This window comes from Thunnus albacares, chromosome 20 (assembly GCF_914725855.1).
Source record: "Thunnus albacares chromosome 20, fThuAlb1.1, whole genome shotgun sequence".
NCBI lineage: Eukaryota > Metazoa > Chordata > Actinopteri > Scombriformes > Scombridae > Thunnus > Thunnus albacares.
Genome location: NC_058125.1, coordinates 17,735,637 through 17,759,417, shown reverse-complemented (window position 1 = coordinate 17,759,417; position 23,781 = coordinate 17,735,637). Strand labels below are relative to the sequence as shown.

The 23,781-nt window shown below is 40.4% G+C and overlaps 1 protein-coding gene across 2 annotated transcripts in view; it reads left to right on the top strand.

Annotated features, from left to right (window-relative positions):
* LOC122970830 (disintegrin and metalloproteinase domain-containing protein 12-like) overlaps window positions 1–23,781 on the top strand; it is a 77,017-nt gene that overhangs the window by 38,809 nt on the left and 14,427 nt on the right. For both annotated transcript variants that reach the window (XR_006399335.1, XM_044337110.1), the window contains exons 4-11: window positions 555–633; window positions 5,301–5,377; window positions 7,971–8,157; window positions 13,411–13,476; window positions 14,102–14,173; window positions 14,596–14,765; window positions 15,431–15,515; window positions 17,468–17,616. Coding sequence is in view for 1 of the 2 variants with exons in the window: in XM_044337110.1 (XP_044193045.1) it covers window positions 555–633; window positions 5,301–5,377; window positions 7,971–8,157; window positions 13,411–13,476; window positions 14,102–14,173; window positions 14,596–14,765; window positions 15,431–15,515; window positions 17,468–17,616 (885 nt within the window). In the remaining variant the exon portion in view is untranslated. The remainder of the gene's footprint in view (window positions 1–554; window positions 634–5,300; window positions 5,378–7,970; window positions 8,158–13,410; window positions 13,477–14,101; window positions 14,174–14,595; window positions 14,766–15,430; window positions 15,516–17,467; window positions 17,617–23,781) is intronic.

Here is a 23,781-nt window from a genome sequence, read left to right as displayed (position 1 = left end):
TTGCTGTGTTGATTTATTGTCCTCTCTAGGCATAAACTGTAAATGGATCACTGGGTAACCTCAGAGAGTCACTTTATAGGGTTATTGATTCCCATCTGTAACTTAAAATGATTTCTTCATAGTTTTCCTGTCAACACAATTTCACTATTGCCATTTTTGTCAGATTATATTATTATGTTCATCTGCTTATTATTTGCTGCAGTATTGTCAGTAAAATATGTAAGCTAATTACTGTTCTGCTGCATCACAGGGAATGAGAATGGATTGATATTGAATGCCTGTTCACGGTGCCTGCATGTGGTGTGAAAGCAGTTTAATTGAATACGTCACAGCAGCCCCTTTTTTTATCTATTTTCTTTCTTGATGCCTACAGCTGCTCAGTTCAATTTATGCTCTCCTAAAGCAGGGTTAAGTTTTAAATCACATCAGGCTGTTTATGTTCCATGCAGGTCTGGCAGTGGTGGAACGGCTTAAGACACTGTGATTGATTTTTTTTGGATGAAGCCCCTTAGGGTCACTTCTGAGTGTTTGTTGTCTTTGTTTATCCTTTCTAGGGGGCTGTTTGCAAGTAACTATACAGAAACCCATTACCTGGAAGACGGCAGTGCAGTCACAGGCTCTCACAACTTCACGGTATGTTTTTAACAACTTTTTAATTTTCTGTCTTTTTTTTATTAAAGCTGACTCAATAAACTTATGATCTTGAGTCTGTGATGTTCTCTTCTTGATCACCTCCCCAATAGCTCTTTTGAATGCTGGCCTATATATGTATATATATATATATATATATATATTTTATTTACTGTGTACATTTTTTTTGGGGGGGGGGGGAATTTATTCCTTTATTATAATGACAGTGAAGATATGACAGGAAACAAAGGGAGAGAGAGGTGCGGTATGACATGCAACAAAGAACCACTGCCGGATTTGAAGCACAGACATTGCGGTAATGTGGCATGCCACTTAACAAGTAGACTACCGAGGCGCTCCTGAATGCTGGCCTTTTATGGAAAAGGCCAGCATTCACCAACATCAACCTCTTCTTCTTGTCAGGTTCTGCTTCATTGTGCTCCTATTAGGGTCACTGATGACGTCAAGAAAAAAATGATGCTGTAATTAGACCCACTTTTGAAACCACCTGGAATTGAGCAGTCTTGCGTATAAAGAAGCGCGTGTAGGTGAGTGGGCCCATTTTTGTTTTCTGCTTCGTGGGCTAACAGATTCATATTTGATGAAATAAAAGGTGGACAGAGGTCGGTGAACAGATTCAGTTTTAGGGAACAGCTCAAGTCTTTTATAATAGATAAGCTTAAAAACATCCCCCCCCAAAAAAAGTTTGTTACGCAGGTCTGCAAGAAAATATTGAATTAGTGAACAACTAAGTGCACCGTAGAAGTCACACTGACTGAAATATTCAACACCTAAATGTTAGCTGGAGTATTAGTTCAATGTCACTTTGACTATACTGCCACCTCCTGGTTTAATAGTACACCACAGCGCATCAAAAATAAACTTCAGACTGCCCAAAACAAGTGAATTAGGGTTGTATTAAAGTTACCTCCCTATATTCGACTTGATTCAGCATATTTTCAACAACTTAATTGTCTGCCAGTTGAAAAAAGAGTCATACAAATCAAGTTGGGACTAATGAGATCCCCAAATATCTGTCCAAATACTTCAATCGCTTCAGAGAAAATCACAACTATGCAACAAGAGGCAGCACGACAGAGTTCAATCGGCAAAAATACCTTTTTTATACATGTCTTCAATTGACTGTAATAAGCTTCCAGTGTAGCTGAAACTCATTGAAGCAGAAAGAAATTTTAAGCAGGCGATGAAAAAATGGCTAGCAAATAGTTTTTCAGAACGGAGACCTTGCACAAATTAACTCAGAGTTGTGCATTTATGTTATTAGTCTTATGTGATTAAATGGATATTATATTTGCACCTGCCGGTTTTTGCGGGGCTCTTTTTTCTGGGTTTGAGTTTTCGTCTTTTTTCGCTTTCTTGTGACTTGCTTCAGTGTTGTGATTCTGAATATTCAGAATAAGTATTTCTCATCTTCATTAAGCTCAGTTGGGTTTTCCCCTAGAATAAAAGGTACTGCTTTGAAAAACAGTGGAGTTTTTCAATTATCTTGAATGATTCCATAAATATCCCTTTATGAAAGGATATTTATTCTCAGGTTCAGAAAAAGCAAGACTATGATGAATTTGTATGATGTAGCCGGTCTACTTAGAACAGTTTCTATGCCTCAAAAGCTTCCACCTGTTTGCCTGATTTCAGGGATTTGATCATCTATAGTTTAGAAAGCAATTACTCGTGTAATTTCTGTTCATATAACCAGAAAGCATAATAATAGACAGCTTGTGCGGTCTGTGTACAAAACGCTTGGCCTACTTATAGCTGAAATCCACAAAAGCGGAGATTAATGTAATTCAATAATGTCCAACCCACACAGTAAGATGAACAATGTTTTCCATTTGAGACGGCTGTGAGAGTAGAGCTGGACCATCACCGACTGGGCTCGGCCTGCATATCAGAATTTGCTGCAATTCCAGAGCATGAAGACAATGAAGGAGTTGGAATGGGTCAGCTCAGGGTGGGCTCTGAGACAGTGAGAGTCCATAGCTTAGCTAGCTAAGGTATGGCATGAATGGATGGATACATTGGTGAAGGGCTGCAAATTGCAGTTTATTTAATTGATTAGTCATTGACTCTATAAAATGTTTGAGAATAAGGAAAAATGCAATTTTCAAGGACAAACAGTCCAGAATATTCAAATTAAACACATGTGAAACCGAGATAAGCAGCAAATCCCCACATTTAAGAAGCTGAAACTAGCAAACATTTGGGATTTTTGCAACATGTTTGTCAACATGTTTTTTGCAAATCATTTCAGCACTAGATGGGTGGACCAATGATGGGAAGATGTGTAATTTTACTGACAGTAAACCACTATACCTGCACAAAGTCTTACCAATTTGAGAACAGGATACCCTTCATAATCCATCTCTGCTCTCATTCCTCTCTCCTGACTACAGCCAGTTCTTCATGGGAGGGTCTTTTTACTGGAAACAACCAGAACTTGTGAGCCTGATCCGTAGTTAATTTATTTGTCCTGCCGGCAGGGAGGAGACTGATATAGTGATCTGGGCAAGGGATATAGGGTTCAGTTGTGTGTCAAAGGCAAGGTACTGCTGTGAGTGACTTTAGCGTGAGTCAACCCTCCTTCAGTTCCCTCTGTCTGTTTTATGTCCTCTCCTTTTCTTACTAAACCCAATCCCAGTCCACGTATAATACAATAAATGAGTGCCATGTGCTGTAACAAAAGCCATCTATTGGGAATATGAATCACTAGCATGGATATTAAAGAGTTAACTTGGAATAATAAATACCTAGTTATGACAAACAATGTAATGTTCACACCCGAGGTTGCCTCCTACAATAATCTGGGTATTAGTTATTAATCTTCCTGATTTCAGATATGAATGCGTAAGCACTTTCCTTCCTCATTTCTTTCTGCAGAAACCTTAGAAACAGAAAATCTATTCATATCCCTTATATCAATGCATCACAGTCATGATCTCATCAAAGAAACATGAGGTGATAGCATTAACTCAGTGCACTAAATCCAGCCCTGCTCCTCCCCACTATGCTAAAATTTCATATTTCATCTAATGGGTTGTCCTGTCTTTGCACTTTGTTACTTGGCTATAATGGATTGTTCTCTTTCAGACACCTCTAGGTAGAGATATGGAAAGTGGCCAAATAGGTGGAGGCTTTCAAGGCTTTGGGTCCGCATCTCAAATGTCTTCTGAATAAGATATTATGTTGTTGGGGATAGGGTTGGGGACAGATATCCAAATCCATTTCAACCCCGTCTCCCAGAAATTACGTTTTACACTGTGACTGTTTTGCATTTTGTAAATGCAATACATAAATGCAATACACTGTTTTGCCAAATACATTTTGGAATAGTATATAAAAATACTCTCTAGGAGACATTGTTGCCATTTTGGATCTGGGTCCAAGTTGGTAATGTAGCACTGACTGTCTTACAGTGAAATATTATCATAGTAGAAAGTCATTATTGTGAACGCGTTAGCAAACAATTGCCTAATTAGACATCGAGCAAACAAGAGCAGGAGCAACATTAGCATTCATTTGGATCTGTGTCAAATATTCACTCTTTTTTTTTTTAGCTGTGGTTTGGTCTTCAGCTAGTTTTGTCTTTTAGCTGTTTGGTGCTGGGCAGGTGGTGTACTATTTGCTGACAACAGCTACCTGCTGGGGCTGGAAACTATGCTGATGGGAACATGAGACTGAATCTAACAGTAAAGTTGCTGGCCATAAACCAAAATAATGAGCTGAAATACATTAAAATGCTCCTACAAGTATTACAAGTAGTACAAGTAGTACAACATTTGATCATTTTTTGATATAAAAATATTGATTAATTCAGCTTTAAATTTTCACTTATTCATAACTTGCCTTTTAAAATTGTGTTGAAGGCTACTAGATTCAGATAATAAGATAATCAATGCTGTTTGAACTAGCTCATTAGAAGTGAGAAATTGTTAATTGGATTATCACAGTTTTATTGCAGAATTACTGTGATGGCATGCTGACATGCAAGACTAAGCAAGAATCCCCATAAATACCAGAAACCCATTCAGACACTGAACATGCAAAATCAGCAACCACTGCACGTTAGCCACCTTGAGGGAGGCTGGACATTTAAATTTACTGCCTGCACTCTATATTTAGCGGCAGTCAAAGTGGGGTGGAAAACTCACATTTCCTTGTTTTTCAGAACAGGGTGGCAGAGGGGCTGTCGGTCAGACCTCACCTGAGCAAGGCCATCCAGTCGTAGCAGAAAGACTGTTTTCACAATAAACCAGACACTTCCTCCCCACCCTCTCGCTGCCAGGTCTGCTTCAATAAACATGGGTTTAATTCACTTTCTTTACTTGCTGCTGCAGCTTGACAGGTGGTCCATGAAACCGGGTACCTAGTAATGCCTGGGAACGCAGCAGCAAGTAAAGATTGTGCTGGGAAATGTGAAACTGCGCAGATTTCAACCATCATTAGCCTGTGGTGATGAGTGGGAATGTCTCCTGCTAACCCTGCAAAAGACTATTCCCCCTGAGTTAATTTGCTCATATTTCAAAGTTATCCGCTGGGACTGGTGTTGTTGAACTGTGGTTAAACCTGAACACATGTTTTTTTTCACACTGGTTCCATTCTTCCTGTCTTGGAGTTTAAATCTAGAAGTCTTTTTGTTTGTGCTCCCTCAGGCAAACTGCTACTACCACGGTGAGGTGGAGGGTCATGCCAACTCAGACGTCAGCCTCAGTACCTGTGCTGGGATTAAGTAAGTGTGTTAGAATGTGTTTCACTTTTATCATGGCAATGCCTCTGGTCTAGTGTCTTAGTGATACACTACAGAAACAGTTAGATAGCCCATAGCCCAAAGTCAAAGCTGTCTCTTTAACAACTCTCCCTGCTTTGGTGTCTTAGGAGAATGACTGAGCTGTTTTTAAGTTTCTTGAAAGTTCAAGTCAAGTCTAGATCATGTTTCAAGTCTGTCAGACCAAGTCTCAAGTCAGGTCTCAAGCCCTTAGGACCAGTCCCAGGTCTCCATAGGCAAATTAGAAATCAAGCTGCAAATCTTTCAGATCTCTGAATGCTGACCATGAAAATGACACATTTGAACATCTTCCTTTAAAAGCTTTGTTGATTGAGTTTTTTGGATATAGAAGCTGACACCAGTTCTTTAAAGGCCTAGGCCTAATAATTACATATTCACTGTGTGTGGCTTGTCTATTTCTGTGTTAATTATATTTATTGGTCCAGGGTTTTACCGAGTGAGAATGAGACTTCAAGGTTGTTGCTCTTAGGTCTCAAATGAATCAAATTTCACAGCAGTCAAGTCCAACTCATTTTGCCTCACTGTCCACATTGCTGAAAAGAAGTCTCATAGGGCAAGAAACAGGAGCAGTCCGACAATCTCACAGGTTTTAAACAAACCCCTATCTTAGCCAAAGTTATTTGGCACAGAGAATGAAGGTGAACAGTAAAAATCCTAACCAGACTGTCTGTTATAAACATCCACAACAACTTCCTGGATCAAGTTTTACCTTCCAGAATATCTAACCCAAATAAACGGGTTTAGATAATTTTGGCTAAACTGTTGCCTTGTTTACAACCTCTCTAATCAATTATTTTGGTGGCACAATGTTATCGAAACCATTCAAATGATTGACAAAACTACAAAATTCACTCAGTTTGTAATAAATTGTAATAAACCTTTAAAGGGAAACTTCAGGATTTTTCAACCTGGACCCTATTTTCCCATTTTTTTGTGTCTAAGTGACTAATGTGGAAAACAATTTTTGACATTGATCCAGTATTGAGCGAAAGCTCTGCAGCCGGCAGCTGCGAAACGGTCTGTAATCTGACGGTGCAATAGTGCACCAGCAATGTATGTCTGTATTGTGTCTAAACAAGTCTTGCTCAAGGAGAAGTCTTGCTCTGAACTGAATGACTGAGTTGGAGAAAGGAGCTAGGAGGAGTATGTTGTGTTGGAGTACAGAAAGCATAGCTTTGCATTATCTAAAGATCCTCAAAGTCATGGCTGAATATTTAGCTAATTACGACAACAACTCAACATTAGATTTCAGAACGAGACTTCTCCTTGAGAGTTGGTTAGATGCAGTAACAAACAGACCGGATCAAGCGAAAGTTGAAGAAAAACATTTTATTTCTCTGTATGGTCCTTTCCATGATGTTGTCAGACACTTATAATAAAAATCCGAGCCTATCAGTGGCAAATACAAGCACTTTTAGTGGACGTGCATTGACGGGGCGCTATTGCCCCAAAGGATTACATTACACTGCTGCCGGCTGCAGAGCTCTCGCTCAATACTGGACCAATTTCAAAAATTGTTGTCTCCATTAGTCACTTAGACACAAAATCATGGGAAAATAGGGTCCAGGTTGAAAAGTACCGAAGTTTCCCTTTAAGTCTGACTTGAGTCCAAGTCATAAGTCTCAAGCTTGAGGAATGGCATGTCAACTGAACTCAGTAAATAATAAATTTCACTTTACCAGTAAACTGAGATGACACCTTGTATATACTGTTGAAATACAGTAAAGTTGACATATTATGAGGCTTTAGACAAGTGAGGAGTTTCAGTGTTGGAAACGCTCTGTTTGCAGATGTCAAACAGGAGTAATGATTGCAGTAATATCACTGGACGCCGTCAGGAATGTTTTCTTAAAACAGCCAAACGTCTACACCCTATGCGGAGTGATTCTCCTGATTGTGAAGCCCTTGCTGTTGACTTTGGGCTTTATATGTATTTATTTATTTATTTATATCAGTTTTTCTGCAACCTGTCGGCTTAAAGACAGATGCACAGAACTTTTTTTTGACAGAGAGATACACACTACTTGGCCTGCTCACCGAGACAAATTGTTCTTGGTTTGGGTTGGCAGCGCTGGGGCTTTTGGGGGATTTAGTATGAGTTCATGTGGTTGTGAATATTGTGCAAGGTTTGTGAGAATCTCGCAGTTTATCCAGACTCAGTGCATGAGGATGTCACTTTAAATCACAGAATTTAAATATGAGAAAAGTGAAGAAAGAGGAAACGGGGAACACATCAATGGGAACACTAAGAGGCACTACTACTAAGCACTATTAATTCAAGTGGTAGCCACCATTATTGCACCGCACTATATTAACTGATGAGTGCGCTCACCACTAATGATGTATAATCTTTTCTGGTAATATTTGGATGTCGCACATAATTCAGGACCACTTTCATTTCAGACAAATCAAAAATGAATGTTGTAGTTTCTTTATTTGCTGCATATCCGATTATTTTCAATTTATTAAAAAATTGACATGTCATCTTGTCAAACCTCTGAATGAGCTTTCCATGCATCTCTTCCTCTGTCTGCAGGGGTTTAATATCTCTTGAAGGCAGATCCTATGTACTGGAACCATCTGCTGATCACACCGGCGGGACTCACTGGATCTACACAACTGAACACCTCAGTCTTGCTTCTGGCACTTGTGGCCATGATTTCAACATATCCTTCCCCACTGAACAAGCAGACGGCGGCCCATTCAGGGCTTTCAGCACAAGGGTAAGGATTACCAGAGCATCCGCTGTCTTTCGTTTTGTTTAATAAATCACCAAAGTTTTCCGCTCTGAAGAAATGTTCTTCTGGCACCCTGAGGTAGAACAAAGAGAAGGGTCTTTCATTTTTTTAAAATCTTTAATGTTCAAAAATGCTGACCACTTTCAACCTCAGTAGATCTTCAATAGGTCAAATTGATTAAACCTTGGTTTACTATATAAGCAATTCACAGAAGTAAATCAATAAACTCTTTTATATAAACATTGTTCATGACTGTATCTATTGATGGAGTTCCCTTTATACTGCATGGTCTGCTTTGTTTCATTGTTGTTTTGAGCCCTTCTAGCGGCATAGCTCTAGGAATGGGAAACCCATTCTGTCGGTCAGTTGGTAAATCCACCACTTTGGTCTAGACTGAAATATTTCTATTATATCTCCAACTATTGGATGGATTGCCATGAAATTATTTGCAGAAATTCATGGTCTCCAGAGGATGAATCCTACTGGTTTTTCCTTTCCCATCACCATGAGGTTGACATTTTTGGCTTTTAGTGAAATATCTAAACGATTGGCTGGATAGCCATGAAATCTGATAAAGACATTAAAGCCCCCTCAGGATCAATTGTGAGCACTTTGGTGATTTCATAAGTACCATATCTGGGACTTTGGTTTACATCTAAATACATACAAAACTAATGACATTCCCATCAGGTTCAGCTGTATTTTGTGTTTATGCTCATTAGCAAATATTAGCATGCTAACTCACCAAACTAAGATAATGAACATAGTAAGCATTATCCCTGCTAACTATGCCTGAGTATAGCGTCACAGAGCCACCGACTCTTTGTCTTGATGTCATTGTGACATGGTATGGGTCAACAGGGTGCTGCAGTAGCTACTCACCTCACAGCAAGTTTTAATCGATAGGCTGGCCAGCTGGAGCTTTTTTGTGTGAAGATGTCATATTTACCCCACATGGGCTTCCACCCAGAGTCCACAGACATACAATTTGGGTGAACTGGGGGTGTCCTAATTTCCCATAGGTATTAATGTGAGAGTGAAAGTGGTTGTCTGGGCCTCAGCCATGTGATAGACTGGCAACAGCAGAAAATAAGCAGGTATAGGTAATGGATGGATGGATAATGAAGGTATTCCTCTGTTTGTGATCATTCCATTATGTGATGCAATTTTGTTTTTTTTTCCATAGGATTGTCTATATAGTGAACCAGCTGTCATCAATTTGTTTTCATTATTTCCGCCCTGAAGACCCCGTGAGGTCGGCATTTTTAACATTCAATTACCACGCCTGACTGACTTAAGGCTTTTAGCATGCCTCTTCTATTTGCCCAAACTATTGTGCCTGAAGAATGTTTCTTTTCAATGAGTAGTTTTTTTTTTAGACTCAAGAACACCTTAAAGTTCATTTGATTTATTGTATTTGAAAATTACTGAGCACTTGGGTTCTTCTCTTTGTGTTTACCATTCAAACATTTGCACAATCGTTTTAACCACACTGCTCTGAAAAGGATGTGAAGACAGAACATCTTGGACCAAACAGCCAAGGTGAAACTTTGTTGTCAATCTGGAAAATATGGTTGATGTTACTTTTGACAGCCTGTATTTGGATTCCTACAGCACAGAATGTAAAACATTGCTCACCTTAACCCTCTCTATAAAAGATAATTTGCAATGTAGATATTGGTAAGTGGCTTTCTATATGTTTAAGTGGCTACTACTTGTTGAATTATTCACTCATTCTTTCCATCTGATCTAACAGTGTCCATTAGTGATATGGAGTGTATAGAGTAGAGAGTGGGGGTTGATAAACGCCTGTGCAAAGTACATTGGCTGTTAAGTGGCAACATTTGCTCAGAAGCGAGTTCAGACTGCAGATTTGTACAGTACATCATGCCTTTAGCAGGGCCCATCCATCCAGAATTAAACTGATTGCTTTTTTAGAAACCATACTCCATCCCACACTCTACACTCATGCTCCTTGCATCCCCACTGAGCAGAAAGATAAATCATAAGGGGCATGGTCTAAGGGAGTCTCTATTCTCAGAGAGAATAGGGCTTTAAAGATGATCAGCACTGATAAGTGGAAAACACAGACTCCAGTGATCTTTATCTGACTTGTGAAGAATGGCAGGAGTGGATGAACATAGCTGATTCATCAGGTCAACAGACAGACACAGAGATTTGGGTGGTGTAAGATATGAAACTGATGGTCAAGTACTCAAAAGGAGGTTAAGCAGGCGAAGCATTTTATAATTGTGATGCAACACAAATGTGAGGGACTTTCCATTTTCCGAGATTTTTATTTTTATTGTTTAATCATTAAGGTTATAATGAGTGTGTTTTAGGGAAGAAGGCCAAACATATGGCTGTGCTGGCTAAAACATCGACCATCCTGTCCTTTCACATTATTAGTTTCCATTTATTCATGCAGTAATAGGGCTTCTCTGATGTTTTACTGAACTGTTCGATTCCTGTTGATGATTATAGAGCTGGCTTAGATGGCAGCCTTTGCCTTCAGTGTTAAGAGTTCTGCAATGATCCAGCACAAGCTGACAAATCCTGACAACGGCACAATGCACATTTATCCCCCTGACAGTAATAGAGGGAGAATAAAATAACAAAGAAAAAGGCTCATATTGATGATTTATGCCAGCATTAAAAAATGGTTTAATTCTCCTACAGTTTTTTCAAGGTATTTTAATATGTGTTATCTGATCAAAATGTGATTTGCATTTGTTTAAGATACTAAGTCCATACCCCTCCTAAGACAGCAAGAGATGTCACGAGATGAGTTAGAAAGGAAAACATCTCTACTAAGTGAAGACAGATGGATCGTGCAAGGGAGGTGGTCGAATATGATAATCCCTCAGGTGATTAAAAAGTGATAACACATAGAAGGATGATTTCAAAAATCGTCGCTTGTAGCATGAGCGCTTTTAACAAATTGTCGCTTTGCAGGAGCAAAAAGAATGTACCCCCATAAGTGAGAATAAAAAGTCAGATTTGCTGAACTTTGTGGCATGCAAGCAAGCTCACTTCAGCATGTTACACGGGGGCACCGAGGTGTACTGCTGCTGCTTTGATAAGCTGTGATGTGCCCTGCATGAGGGTCTTAAGATAAAGAGGCGTGCTGGCAGAGTGCCCCTGGATGATGAGAGTCAGATGGGGTAGAGAAAGGTAGAGAGATATGATGCTGACAGGGACTGCACGTCAACAACATGGGTTCCTGCTTATCTCCATTGTCACAAGACAAAAATATGACTGTCCAGGATGTTAGAGTTGAACACAACATGAAGTGGTGTATTGGAGAATGTCTTCCATGACTGAAACAGAATTTTGAGGGGCAGAACATAATATTGGGCTGGATCATTTCTGAAGTGGACTATAGCGAATATGGATTTAAAGAACTGAAAACAGCCATCCTAAACTAAATTGTGAAGTTTGTTTGAGGATGTAGGTTCGTTCTTGATCTTTTGAAACAGTACTTAATACCACTCATACTATGTATGAAGAGAGTGTAATTCATCTTCTTCCACACCTCAGAAAACTCTATTTGCAGACTGACTGTGAGATGTGGCTGAAAGCTGTGAGGCTAGAAAGTGGATCTTTTTTCCTACGTTTTCTTCACCATATAAATTGTAGAAAAGCATTGGCCTCCTTTGCCACCTAAATTTCCCCAATATCGAAGCAGCAGTGGTGTTCAGAACAGGACCTGAGGGAAGAAGTGGAGGAAGAATATTCTGTCTTTTTTTTTTCTTTACAAAGAAATCAATGTTTTCCATTTGACAGAAAGAAAGAAATGTATTTTTGGTTTTATGAATACAATGAAACATTTAATTGTGTGTTGTAAATTCACATCTATAGCTCTAACCCGTTTCATTCAATTCAAGTACAGGGATGTTCTTCATTAAGTTCACTGAACATAGAGTTCATATGTCTATCTCCTCTCCAGTGGCCTCCAAGAGACTTGGTAATCACTATAGGGTACATTTAGAGCACACTTGCCCATCCTGGCTTATCTATGGAGAGGCAGATAAGAGCAGAGAGGACCTAGGCTGCCAAGCCAGCAAGGATAAAGAGGCTCAGGTTGAAAGATGGCCATGGTGTGAAGGCAAAACACTTAGCCAGCAGGATAGTATAGGATCTGCGTGTGTATGACTGGATGAAGTGAGCTTGTGTGCATTGCTGTGTGTGTATGTGTGTATGTGCACATTAAACAGAACCTAGTTTCACATGCTGTGAAAGTCGTTTCAAATCTGACTTGGTGCCCAAACACACAACACGAGAGCAGCTTGGCAAGAGCTGCTCCATGGCCAGATGCCATCTTCGTCACACATTTGGAAGTAGCCCGAATCATCAATCTCCATACTTGCTCTTTTTTTAATATGAAGATATTTTAGTTTTCTCCATTTTTGAATATTTTTAAAATACTTTTCTTATTAGTTATTCACTTTTCTGCTAATATTTTTTATTATTGTTTAATATTTTTTTGCTGATCTTCTATGTTTTTTAAAAAAATCTATATTTTGGCTCACGTTTTTCTTTGAAATCTGCTCTAAGTGCCCTATATGAAGAGCTATATATGCAACAAATTAGTATCTTAAAAGATTTTAAAAGTCTCAATTTTTTGTGCAAACCAGTTTCCTTCTATTAGGACATCTTCATATCCCCACCAACCCATCCCCCACTGTAGAGATGTCACATAAATCTATACTTCACATGCTCTTTGTTTTTGGAAGGAAGAGCAGGGGGGTGCAAATATTTTATTCTGTGTACTGCTAACAGTGCAGGAAGCGCTGCCCAAAAACTGATTTAGTAGTTAATAAGCTGGTTCCTGTGGAGTGTTATCGGAGGTCCGTGTGACCTTAGCGGCTCTTACTGGGTCAGACGTGGAGTGCAGCTGATTGCTTTGTGCTGATTCTCATTTCTGCCGCCTTTTGTGTGGAGTGTAGTTCAGGTGAAAAGCCGTATTGAGTGCCCACCTACTAAACTTCGGCTGCTCTTTCCAGAAATCTGTGGATAAGTGCGTCCTCCTAATGTCCTTCTTCTTCTCTCTCTCACTCTCTCCTCCTCCTCCTCCTCATCTCTTTCCATCTCTTGGTTTATCACTTTGTCATTTCCACACTCCATTCCCTCTCCCATTTACTGCCCTTTCTTGCACTCTTTTGACCTTTCCTCTATATTTTTTCTCCTTTACACCCACCTATCCCCTGTCCACTTCCTTTTGTTCTCCCATTGCAGCATAAACGCCACATCCAGACTACAACCAAGTACGTGGAGCTGATCATCGTGGCTGACAACAGAGAGGTAAGAGGAGAGGTCACACAGTCTTGACCTCTTTACCCTCTTCCATCAAATCCCACAGGAAAGAGTCTCACAGGTCACATGCTTAGCTGCCCTTCCATTCCGTTGAGACACAGATAAGATGGCTCCACCACTGCCTTGTTGTCGCGTCTGATGTGTTCACTTGCTCATCCATTTTGCTCCCCAGTTCCAGCTACATCCTTCTGCATACTGCATTTGACCACTTGACTTACAAATGAGACTATTCCTTTATGTGCGCTTAAGATCTTAAAGAAGAAAGTGTGAAGAAAGTAAGATGAGACATATAGGTCAATGTCACATGCTTTAGCCAATCCCAGAGAGCCACAGAGACAGAATAAATGCTGGGTATAAGACAAGGTGGTTGAGGTTATCTCTTTAGCCTAAGCTCCACTGAGGAGCTCTTTGATGATAGCAGCTGCAGCAGAAGCGGCAGTGGAATTAGCATGAAAGTGATAGTGGCATAACTCCAGGACACCCTGTGAAGAAATTTCTAGAGCTGACACAATGTTAATATGTCCCAAATAATGTCTTTGGTGATAATAAACATTCAAGAGCACGGATCACCTCTCTCTCCCCTTGCTTTATTCTTCCTGGTCGTGTTGTTCAGTTTCAGAAGCAAGGGAAGGACATGGAGAAGGTCAAGCAGCGGCTGGCTGAGATCGCCAATTACGTGGACAAGGTAACAATCAAATCAACAGAGGGAATGTGGTGTTGGAATGTGATTTATTAGAGGTCACATCAAGCCTGGTGAGAATTAACCGACCTGCGAGCAGAAGCTGATTGGATTATGAATGGATGATCAATTCCATAACTCGGCAGAGAAATGTTGTGAAAAGGCAGATGTAATAAAACGTGCCGTGGGTGGCGGTTTAATAAAACAGAAGGCAAAGATGATTTATTCATATAGAAAGTCATACAGTGATTAATGTTTAAGGATTTGTTCAGAGCCACATTTTAAGTGATTACTTTATAGCATTTGTCTTTTAATAGGTAATGTACTGTGAAAAAAAAATTGGTAAAAGAAAATTTAGGGGAGACAGATGAGTCATTAACGTAAAACCACATCCCTCCCTCCCCCTCCTTCCTTCTCTGCATTATCAGTTCTACAGGGCTCTGAATATTCGTGTGGCTCTGGTGGGCCTGGAGGTGTGGAGCGATATAGACAAGTGCCCCATCACCCAGGACCCTTTCACCACCTTGCATGAGTTCCTAGACTGGAGGAAGGTCAAGCTGCTGCCTCAGAAGCCTCATGACAATGCTCAGCTTATCAGGTAGAGCTGTTACTGTAGCGCATAGTTGTGTTCAAAAAGGACATATTAACTGTTTGAAAAGTGTGATTTTACTCCAAAATTATTGAGAGCGCAAAAATTAGAGAAAATTATATAGTAGTCATTGGAGCAGTCTTTGGGTCTTATTTATTCCAAGCAAAATTTAATATGCTGTTTTTGTAGTATGACTGCTATTTCCTGTTCTTCTTGAGCTGCCCTCAAAGGTACCCTGCAGTGTGGATTTTTAATAACCAACAGACAGTTTTGTTTCACCAAAACAAATTAAATTTCCTACCTCGTAAAACGTTTGCAAAACATTTTTTGAATCAGTCATAGCCATTGGCATGTTGTGAAAGCCTCATGAGGTGCTAACAAAATGCTGACAGCTGACAAAATAACGCTCACAAAATACTCATTTGAATGTTAAACAAAGCAATGAGATGTTTCCAGTCGATGTAAGAACATTCTAAAAACATGAGCTTTGAAATACCAACCTAATACAAGTGTCCGCCGCACATTTGCATTACCTACCCTCTGCAGTCGTCAAAACGTTGCTCTACAGCACTGCTAGTGGTCAAAAAACTCTCCAGCGTGCCTTTAATGACTGTTAAAGTGTGAACACATACTGTATGTTAATAATGTGATGTCCTCTGTTTTCTCCCACTTAGTGGGGTGTATTTCCAGGGCACCACCATTGGCATGGCACCCATCATGAGTATGTGCACAGCAGAGCAGTCAGGAGGAATCGTCATGGTACGTTGTGCTGAAGAATATAAACATGCTGAAATATCTGTAATCCATCCTGAAGTAAAGGACAAAGAACTTCTTCCTGCCCTCCGCTCTTTTCCTTGGTCTCTACCTCCCTTCTATGTGACATAATACTCTCATATTTCTCCTCTGAGTCTCTTGTGTAAGGGTTGAGCTAAGGATTCCAGGGTAGATATTAAATTGTATTAACTTCAGGGCAGACACATCATTGAGTCTTTTTTTTCCAGCAAGGCCAATTGGAGGGTATCCTTAGTACCCTCCGCTTGCTGATAAATCAGAGCGTGTATCGATTACATGTGTGGAAACCGATACTTCTTAATGAGGCGCAACAAATGAGTAAATTTAAGGGTGTACGCACAACATATCAGAGCCTGAACGAAAACGCAGGGGCACGTCGTAAATGTTCACCCATTACCGAACTGCAATTCTAGACTATGTGCACAAGTCATGTTGTATTAACGCAAGTCATGCCATTATTTTATACTCTCTGTCTCTGAGTGGCTGTTTGATTTGGGGCCTGGTTGGCTGGTGGTAAGGTTTACAGCTAGTCCCCAGATGGTTCTTCACTCTTGCCCTCCCAGATGGCCAAAATGGAGACTCGGTCATTATGATAGAGCTCTATATACACACATATACATCACATCACAGACATACAGAATTTGTCTTCAGTCGACTCTTCTGCTGGGAAAATCACGACCCTGTTGTCGCAGTTGTCTCCCTTCATTTACAGAGTACCTTTGAGCTCATTAGGTGACTTCCCCTATGGGTCTCATTGTTATTTTTCTAGGCAGTTAAATCTTAAACATCCATTCTCAAACCATCTGGAATCTCCATTTACCAGCACTGAATGTTACATTGATTTTATTGGTGTGGTGAAACAGAACAGACAGTGGCATGCAGTGCCCTCTTGAGCTCCTCAACCTCATCAGTCAGTGAAGGTGTCTCAGTTTTTCCAGTAAACAGAATCAGGGTTTTTTATTTTTTTTAGCACAAATCCAGGGTTTGCAGTTGGAGCGCAGCATGTGCTGTCAGCTGATGACTGTTACTTTCAAAAGCCCCCAGCAGGGCAGTTCATCAGTCTAAGCTCAAGTTGCATAGCACTACTGAATAATGCACAGTGACGGAAGTCTCTAGAGGCAAGGTGCCCTGACGCACAGCTATGTATCCATGAAAAGCTGATAGCCGCAGTAACTTCATTATTTATCTGGCCTCTTCATGTGTTCATGTTGTACACACGTTGCAGGAAACCTTGGTACCTCAGCCAACAGCAGCTTTCACTCTGTGTGTCACTGTAGCTTAATCTTCCCAGTGCATCCTACAATAATGTCAGTTTTTAATTTCTGTTATGTTTGCCTGATCGGCTGGGTGATTCTCAAGCCGTGCTTTGTGAGTTTTCTACTGTCTTTCAACCTTTTTGTGAGTTTTGCTCAGAAGAGGCTCATATTTGTGAGAATAGAGTGGCACATCTGGCTCGGTTAAAGTTTGTCGAGCAAGCTGAAGGTGACAGCCTGCATTCTGCTGTTTCATTACTCATTTCAGTGCCACAACGTCGAGCAGTGGAAACGCTCTGATAAGCGCAGATCCAACAGCATTGTTTGTTTAATCTTGGCAATATGCAATTACACTCACTTGTTTTGAGTAATGTTTCTCCAGTGGGTCCTGTGGGGAACAACAATTTGGCTAGCATAAAATTTTTTATTATTTGTTATTTTCCTCTGAGTATGTGACCAGAAATGTCTGTTTATAATTAGCAGTTGTTTGCTGCAATAGAGCTGTAAACTGAACACATTTTACTGTAGGATGTTGCTTTTACCATCGTATTTAGTCTAGAAATATACTGGATAGAAACCAGACTGATAAAGTAAAGAAGTCTTGGATTAAGTATTGGTGAAATGAAATGGAAAGTTCAATATCTGCGTGAATTATCTTTTCTTTAGGACCATTCTGACAACCCCCTGGGTGCCGCAGTCACTCTGGCCCATGAGCTCGGACACAACTTTGGAATGAACCATGACACACCAGAAAGGGGGTGTGGCTGCAGGGTGACAGTAGATCGAGGAGGCTGCATCATGACTCCCTCCACTGGGTGAGTCACAGTGTTTATCTTGACTATTAAGAGTCAATAGATCTACAAGATTGCTGACTCCTTACTTCTTATCGCCATATCCAAGACTGTGGGAGTTATTTGGCTTTCATAAGCCCCAGGACAATCGCTATAATTCGCTGCTTCAGTGCTCTCCAGTGCTCTCCAGTGCTCTCCAGCGAGGCCCCTTTTGGTTCAGCTTTACAAATAACTCCAAAACCATCCAAAATGCATTATCATGATATCAAGCCATCATTAACTTTGCATTAATTTTGTCTCTTGTTTAACACAATGGGTGTTGCTCAAAAAAAGCACAGATTGTGATCATATGTAAATATTATTCCACATGCTCACCATTTCTAATTTAATGTCTGTTGAGCAGTAAGCAAATGATGCCGATGAACTGTTGGGCCGTTGGGTTTATGGCAGATCCGACAGCTGTGCTGATGCCCTGCGGCAATATGACTCATTCTGAATGGAAAGCCAATGGTTCAGTCACAGTGCACGGCCAAAGCAGTACAGTTTTACTTATTCCCTTATATCCCAAATGTAGTTGCTCTCTAAAAGACTTAACAAAAGGGCTTTTTGCAGAAAGCATTACACATGTGGGACCAAAAACTCGCTGTAGCCTGAGTGTGTGAGTATGTAATTGCATGTTTGTCAAACTTGAATGTATCATAATAAAAAAAACTAAGTCTGTATAATAAGGACTACTAATACTAATAAGTAATCAAATCAGGGATGAAGTAAATTGCTCACTATGCCTAAAATTGTCTGGTAGACCAAGTGGTGGGACAGGGATGTTCTGGGTGGAAACACTGGGTATCATTTCTAACCAAGGTCTAGTGGTCTGTGGGAGCCCCAGAGTGGTGTTTATGCTGGAAACATCCCTCCGTATTTAGTTTGGATCAGACCCATGAAAAACAAGGTAATGCTATTCTTGATTATAGACTCATAAAACAACACAGCAGTAAGATGTAGATTTATATTTAGCCCTGACTGAGGGTATCCCTGGTCAAGGACTTGTCCAAAAATGGCAACACAATGAGCAAAAATGAAAAAAACCCCAAGAAACTCTGGTGAAGTAGAAATAAAATAGTTTTGTCTCTCCATCTTCCTCATACACCGTTTCTTTCTGACTCTCTCCTTTTCCTCCACATTCACAGCCAGTTAGAGTGATGCTATTCTTTGACATATATGCAACTTTAATGTAGGGAAATCTCTCTGCAGCTTCAAATAAATAGTTAACTACCTCTGAAAACTACTATACAGTTTTTATGTAGCAAGAACTTATCACCTGTCCCTTAAAATATCTAACTCTGAAGTCGTTCCTACGGAGCAGAGACGAACCTTTCTAAATATGAAAAAATGCTTGTACCAAACATAGACTAGTGAGAGATAAAATAAGACATGAATATTTTCTTTTTTTGTTCTGCTCTCCTCAGAGACTGTTTTTTTTTCATTCCAGCTGACAAAAGAAAGTAATGATCTAGTCCTTGGTTTCAATATAATCCCCTCTACACCTCCTTATTGCTCCATATTGCTACTCTGTTGTTTAATCCAGGATTAGGGAAGCAATGTATTTAAATAAGGATGTTTAGGAACTCTATCTTACCACAGTCTACTTCCTCAGTTAATTCCAGGTCAGCACCATATACTCAGCCTGAGGCAGTGCTGCATCTCCCATGGGTCTAGCTCAAGCCCCTTCCAGTTCCATGCTTTAAAATGCCATGTGGCCACACACATTAGCTCTGTTGCAATCACCTGAATGTTGTTCATCACCCGGCAGCTACATATTTACATAGTTATTTGTTTATAGCATTGACTGCCATGTTTTTCTAGGCAAGCAACAGCTCTTTTCAAAGCGCAATGTGATTATACAGAAAGCCTCTTCACAGGACCAGGACTTGAATGAGTTGGTACAAAAGCCCCACTGATTGCCAGCACCCTGCATTCAATAAGTGAAAGTACTGGCAAAACTCACCCACTCTCAGTCAGTGAGGAGTCCTGTCGTTTTGTTTCTGTTGTTTGATTCATGTTTTGTTCATTTTAATCAAATAGAGTACAGAAATTTCTTCTGATATGTATAGACAGATGCCCATCATGCTCTCCTGGCTTTGCTGCGGGGCCAGGAACAGAGCAGAGGAGATAATGAAATCCAGTTCATCATTATTATGCGGGGTGAAGGGTTTGGGGTTGGTAGCGGGGGGGTGGTAAAACTGCAAGCTGTCCCGGTGCCAGCCTCACATCTGCACAGAGTACCGCTTGTTTCCTGCTCACACTGGTCACGGCCAATTGTCGCGTCCCCCTCTCCATCCAGCTCTCTATCCCTCCATTAACTCTAAATGAGAACAGCCTGGTGTCTCTCATCCTTTGAGATTATATCTCCTTAAAACACACAGACAGAGCAACTGAGCTGCTGGTGGCTACTCAGTGGACACAGGAACACATGCATGTGCACAAACATGAAAAATCCATCTCTCCCTGAGACTGAAACAGGTTATGTGCTTGGTTACCTTCTCTTCATTTTCATTGTGCTGTTTTTTGGTTTGATGGTCAGCTTTAAAACTTTATTTTCCTATTTTTGTCCAGTCCGCTTGCATAGTTCTTTCATCAACAAAGTGTGGCTGTCTACCGCCATTGGTGCATATTATGAGCCGGGTAGAGGCATGTGAGCCCAACCACTAGTTCTAGTTTCAAAGTGAAGTAAAAAAAAAAAAAAAGCACAATTCTTCCTCATGGCGTGCACATGAATTGTCTTCCTGTCAGGGTAAAAATTGTACTCTGATTGATCCACAATTCAGCTAAAACTGAACTTGGGAACAGTTTCTCAGTTTCAAGAGTGTCAGAAAAAACATTTCATAATACCACATTTTTAAGTAAAAACAGCTCCGGGATTTGGATAAACTGCCATTGTGAAAACTCTTAAAATTATTTTCCAAAATCATGTTATGAAGCAGGTTTCAAGATTACTTACTTTGTAATGCAAAATTGTTTAATTAGTTATAAAGTCATACTTTTGTTATCAGTTCTATGATATATGATATGTATATCATATGGACTATATGTTCCTATAAATTAAATACAAATAAATACAGTCACTGGCCATCTAAATCACTCATGAAAGCTAAGATGGTGATTGACAGCCAGACTCCAGAATGTCTTATTCAGCAGGTTTCATTCACTCATGGGTCAGACTCTGAGTAAGATGATGACTGGAGCTTGGGATTACTGTCAGACCGAGATTGATGTATCTCCCCTGTCATAAAATAATCAGGAATCAGAGAAAGTGAGTCAAAGTCCAAGACAAGCCATGGAAATGTGACCTGTGCCCGGCTGAAGAACAGGAACTCTCCAGTATGCCTTTTTTTAATTGGGTCCATTGGGAAATCAATGTGAAAATGCTCTTCAGTATCTACAACGTAGGCCAGACTGCCAGGCACCAAAGGCCACAACAGATCATATCACCTAATGTCATCACCCAGAGCTCAGGCTCTACATGCACAAAGGAAGCCGTAAAATTGTTATTAAATGTGTAGTGAAGCGACTGTGGTTTTGAATTACTTCAGCAAGTTTGAAATATTTGTCAGAGTGACATAAACCGGCTGTGCAGGATGTGCTGGATGGGTTTCCCGGTTCTCCTCTGTGATCTGAACCACAGGGACAGACAGAGGAGGAGGAGAGAGCCCTGGCCAGCTAATTTGGGTTAAAGGGTTCTATGTATTTTAATGTGATAGTTTGCCATTAGAGTGATCTAAGACACAATCTTCCAGGGCCATGCAACATTTTAACAAGAAATGTGTAATTTTGTTCGCCACTGAAGGCAAAATGCACTGAGAGCTCCCAATAAAACTAACCTAATAGAGCAACCTTTTGATCTGTGTTTTGTGATCCAATTTCTGTAAGGGTTTTGGATGTGCATGTGCTACACTCCTAATGCGTTTAATTTTGTTAATTATCCACTTACTGTAATTGTACTTGAGTGACATCAAGAAATGCAGGAACTATAAAACTTGAAAAAAAAGAATTTCTGTCAACGGAATAGTAGAGACAGAGGAAAAGCAACAGAGCTAATAGGAAAGTGTTCAGTTTAGTTCATGAACTTTCAGGGATTCCACTTAATCCATTGTTATTGTCTACACTGATCACTCCTTTTCTACATCTCCACAAAAATATGGGTTACCTGCCACAATTCATCTGGGTTTGAAAGCCTTCCACTCTGTAGTGTTATCACAGTGTGGGGCTTTAGGGGCCTGTAATAGATCTGGGAATGATTCCTTATCAACAGACCTCCTACAGATCCATTAAAGCCTTGTTTGGCCATTGCTGCAGCTTAGTTGCAATGATTGCTTTGTACTCTCTACCAACCATCAACTGCAGTACCTCTGGAGCTTAGGAGCCAACTGTCAAACACTGTGTCGAGTGTAGGTTAGAAATGAACAAAAGAACAGAGAACAGAGAAGAATTGATCCCGTAATGGAACTGGAGCACAACCAGGTGGAAAACAATGCAGCAGTACAGAACAGAACAAAAAGAGGTCTTAGAGACCAGGTAGAGCTTAACACAGCTAATCCTTTGTAAAGCCAGAACGGGACAAGAAAAAGCTCAAAGGTCAGAGTCACTGGGTCTTTTCTTTTGAGGTGCTGGCCCAGACTTCCATGTGATGAGGGATTGCCTAGAGTGTCCTTAGTCTGCCACGAGCCCCAAATGTGCCCACCGTGACTGGCCCTGGCACTGCTTTACTAGCCCTGGGGACTGCAGCTGCTAAATGCTATCCACTGTAATTCATCTGTGCGTCTGCCTTTTCACAACCATTATTCCTCTTCCCACCCCCCGACTGTTGCAGGGTAGACCAATTATTTCTGTATTGCCTCTCATAAAGAACAGCTGGATCCTGAGCTGCTCATGTATCTCAGGGTTACAGAAAAAAATAAAAAAACCCAGGGATGTGAGTGTTTGTCATGCATTGCATGGGCTGGAAACTGAATAGCAGGGCTGAGTTCATGGAAATTGAATGAATGCGGCAAAAGGGGGGTTGCATCTTGGCAATTTTGGCCCAGACTTTGGGGGCAAAGAGGAAATCAACAACAGCAGTTGCTAAGGAAGTAGCCTGCCTGTTGAACAGCAATCTTGACAGCTGTTCATCATAGCAGGATCCCTGGAGGAGCTCAGAGAGGAGGAGTGGAAAAAGAGGGGGGGCAATTATGGCTGTTATTACAGCTTTCCTTGTTTCTCTTTCCTTTCAACATTTCATTACAAATCCACTCTGATCTTTTTCTTTAATACTTAGAATATCTAGAGATCAGCTTCGAGGTACCCCCACTTTCACCTAACACAACCTCCGGATAGTATTGACGTTAGAGAGCAGCAGGCTGTGTGTTTGGGGGAGGGGGGGTCAACAGCAGGAGCTGAAGTAAGCCGCCTCCACACATGATGGAAATCAAAGGCAAGTCGAGAATGAGGTCATGTCAAAACATTCACAGTGTCATGACATATTTAGAGCCGTATTAGATGTGAAACCCAATCAGACAAAAACACAGTTTGAAAGAGTTGTTGACATTGAGCTACATAGAAATGCCTCCTTCTCGGGAATGAAAAAGTGGTTATTTTACGGTTTATATTTCAGTACAGCCAATGAATCTGAGTTCAAGGCTCAGTCTTCATCTCCATCTCATTTAAACTCATGTATTGCTCATATAAACACCTTTGTGAGCAGCGTTTATCAGACTGTCAAGGACCATTATAAGACTGTGTTACCCCTTGATGCCACATCAGCTCATGTTCCATATTAATTGGTCCCTATACACACAAGCTTCTCTTTTCATTATTAAGGCTTAAAATATGCTTATTGAAAGATTTATAGATATTGCCAGTTGTGCTACAGCCATGACATGTTTGCTGCCTTTTCAACACTGTCACTCTCCTGACCAGAAACACTTCACAAGCTAACCAACCAATTTCCCTTGCTGCCATTTTGGAAAATGCATTATACACTGGATATATGGAATGTATTTGATCAACTCTGTAGACAGTTTGCTTATTTGGACTTTTCTCGCTGTTCTGAATTTTAAGTTAATGTAAAACGGACACATTTTCAAATCATCAACAAATCATTAAAATTAATGTCGGCAAAGGTTTTCGAGCCAACTGGGCATGCAGTCTGACTGC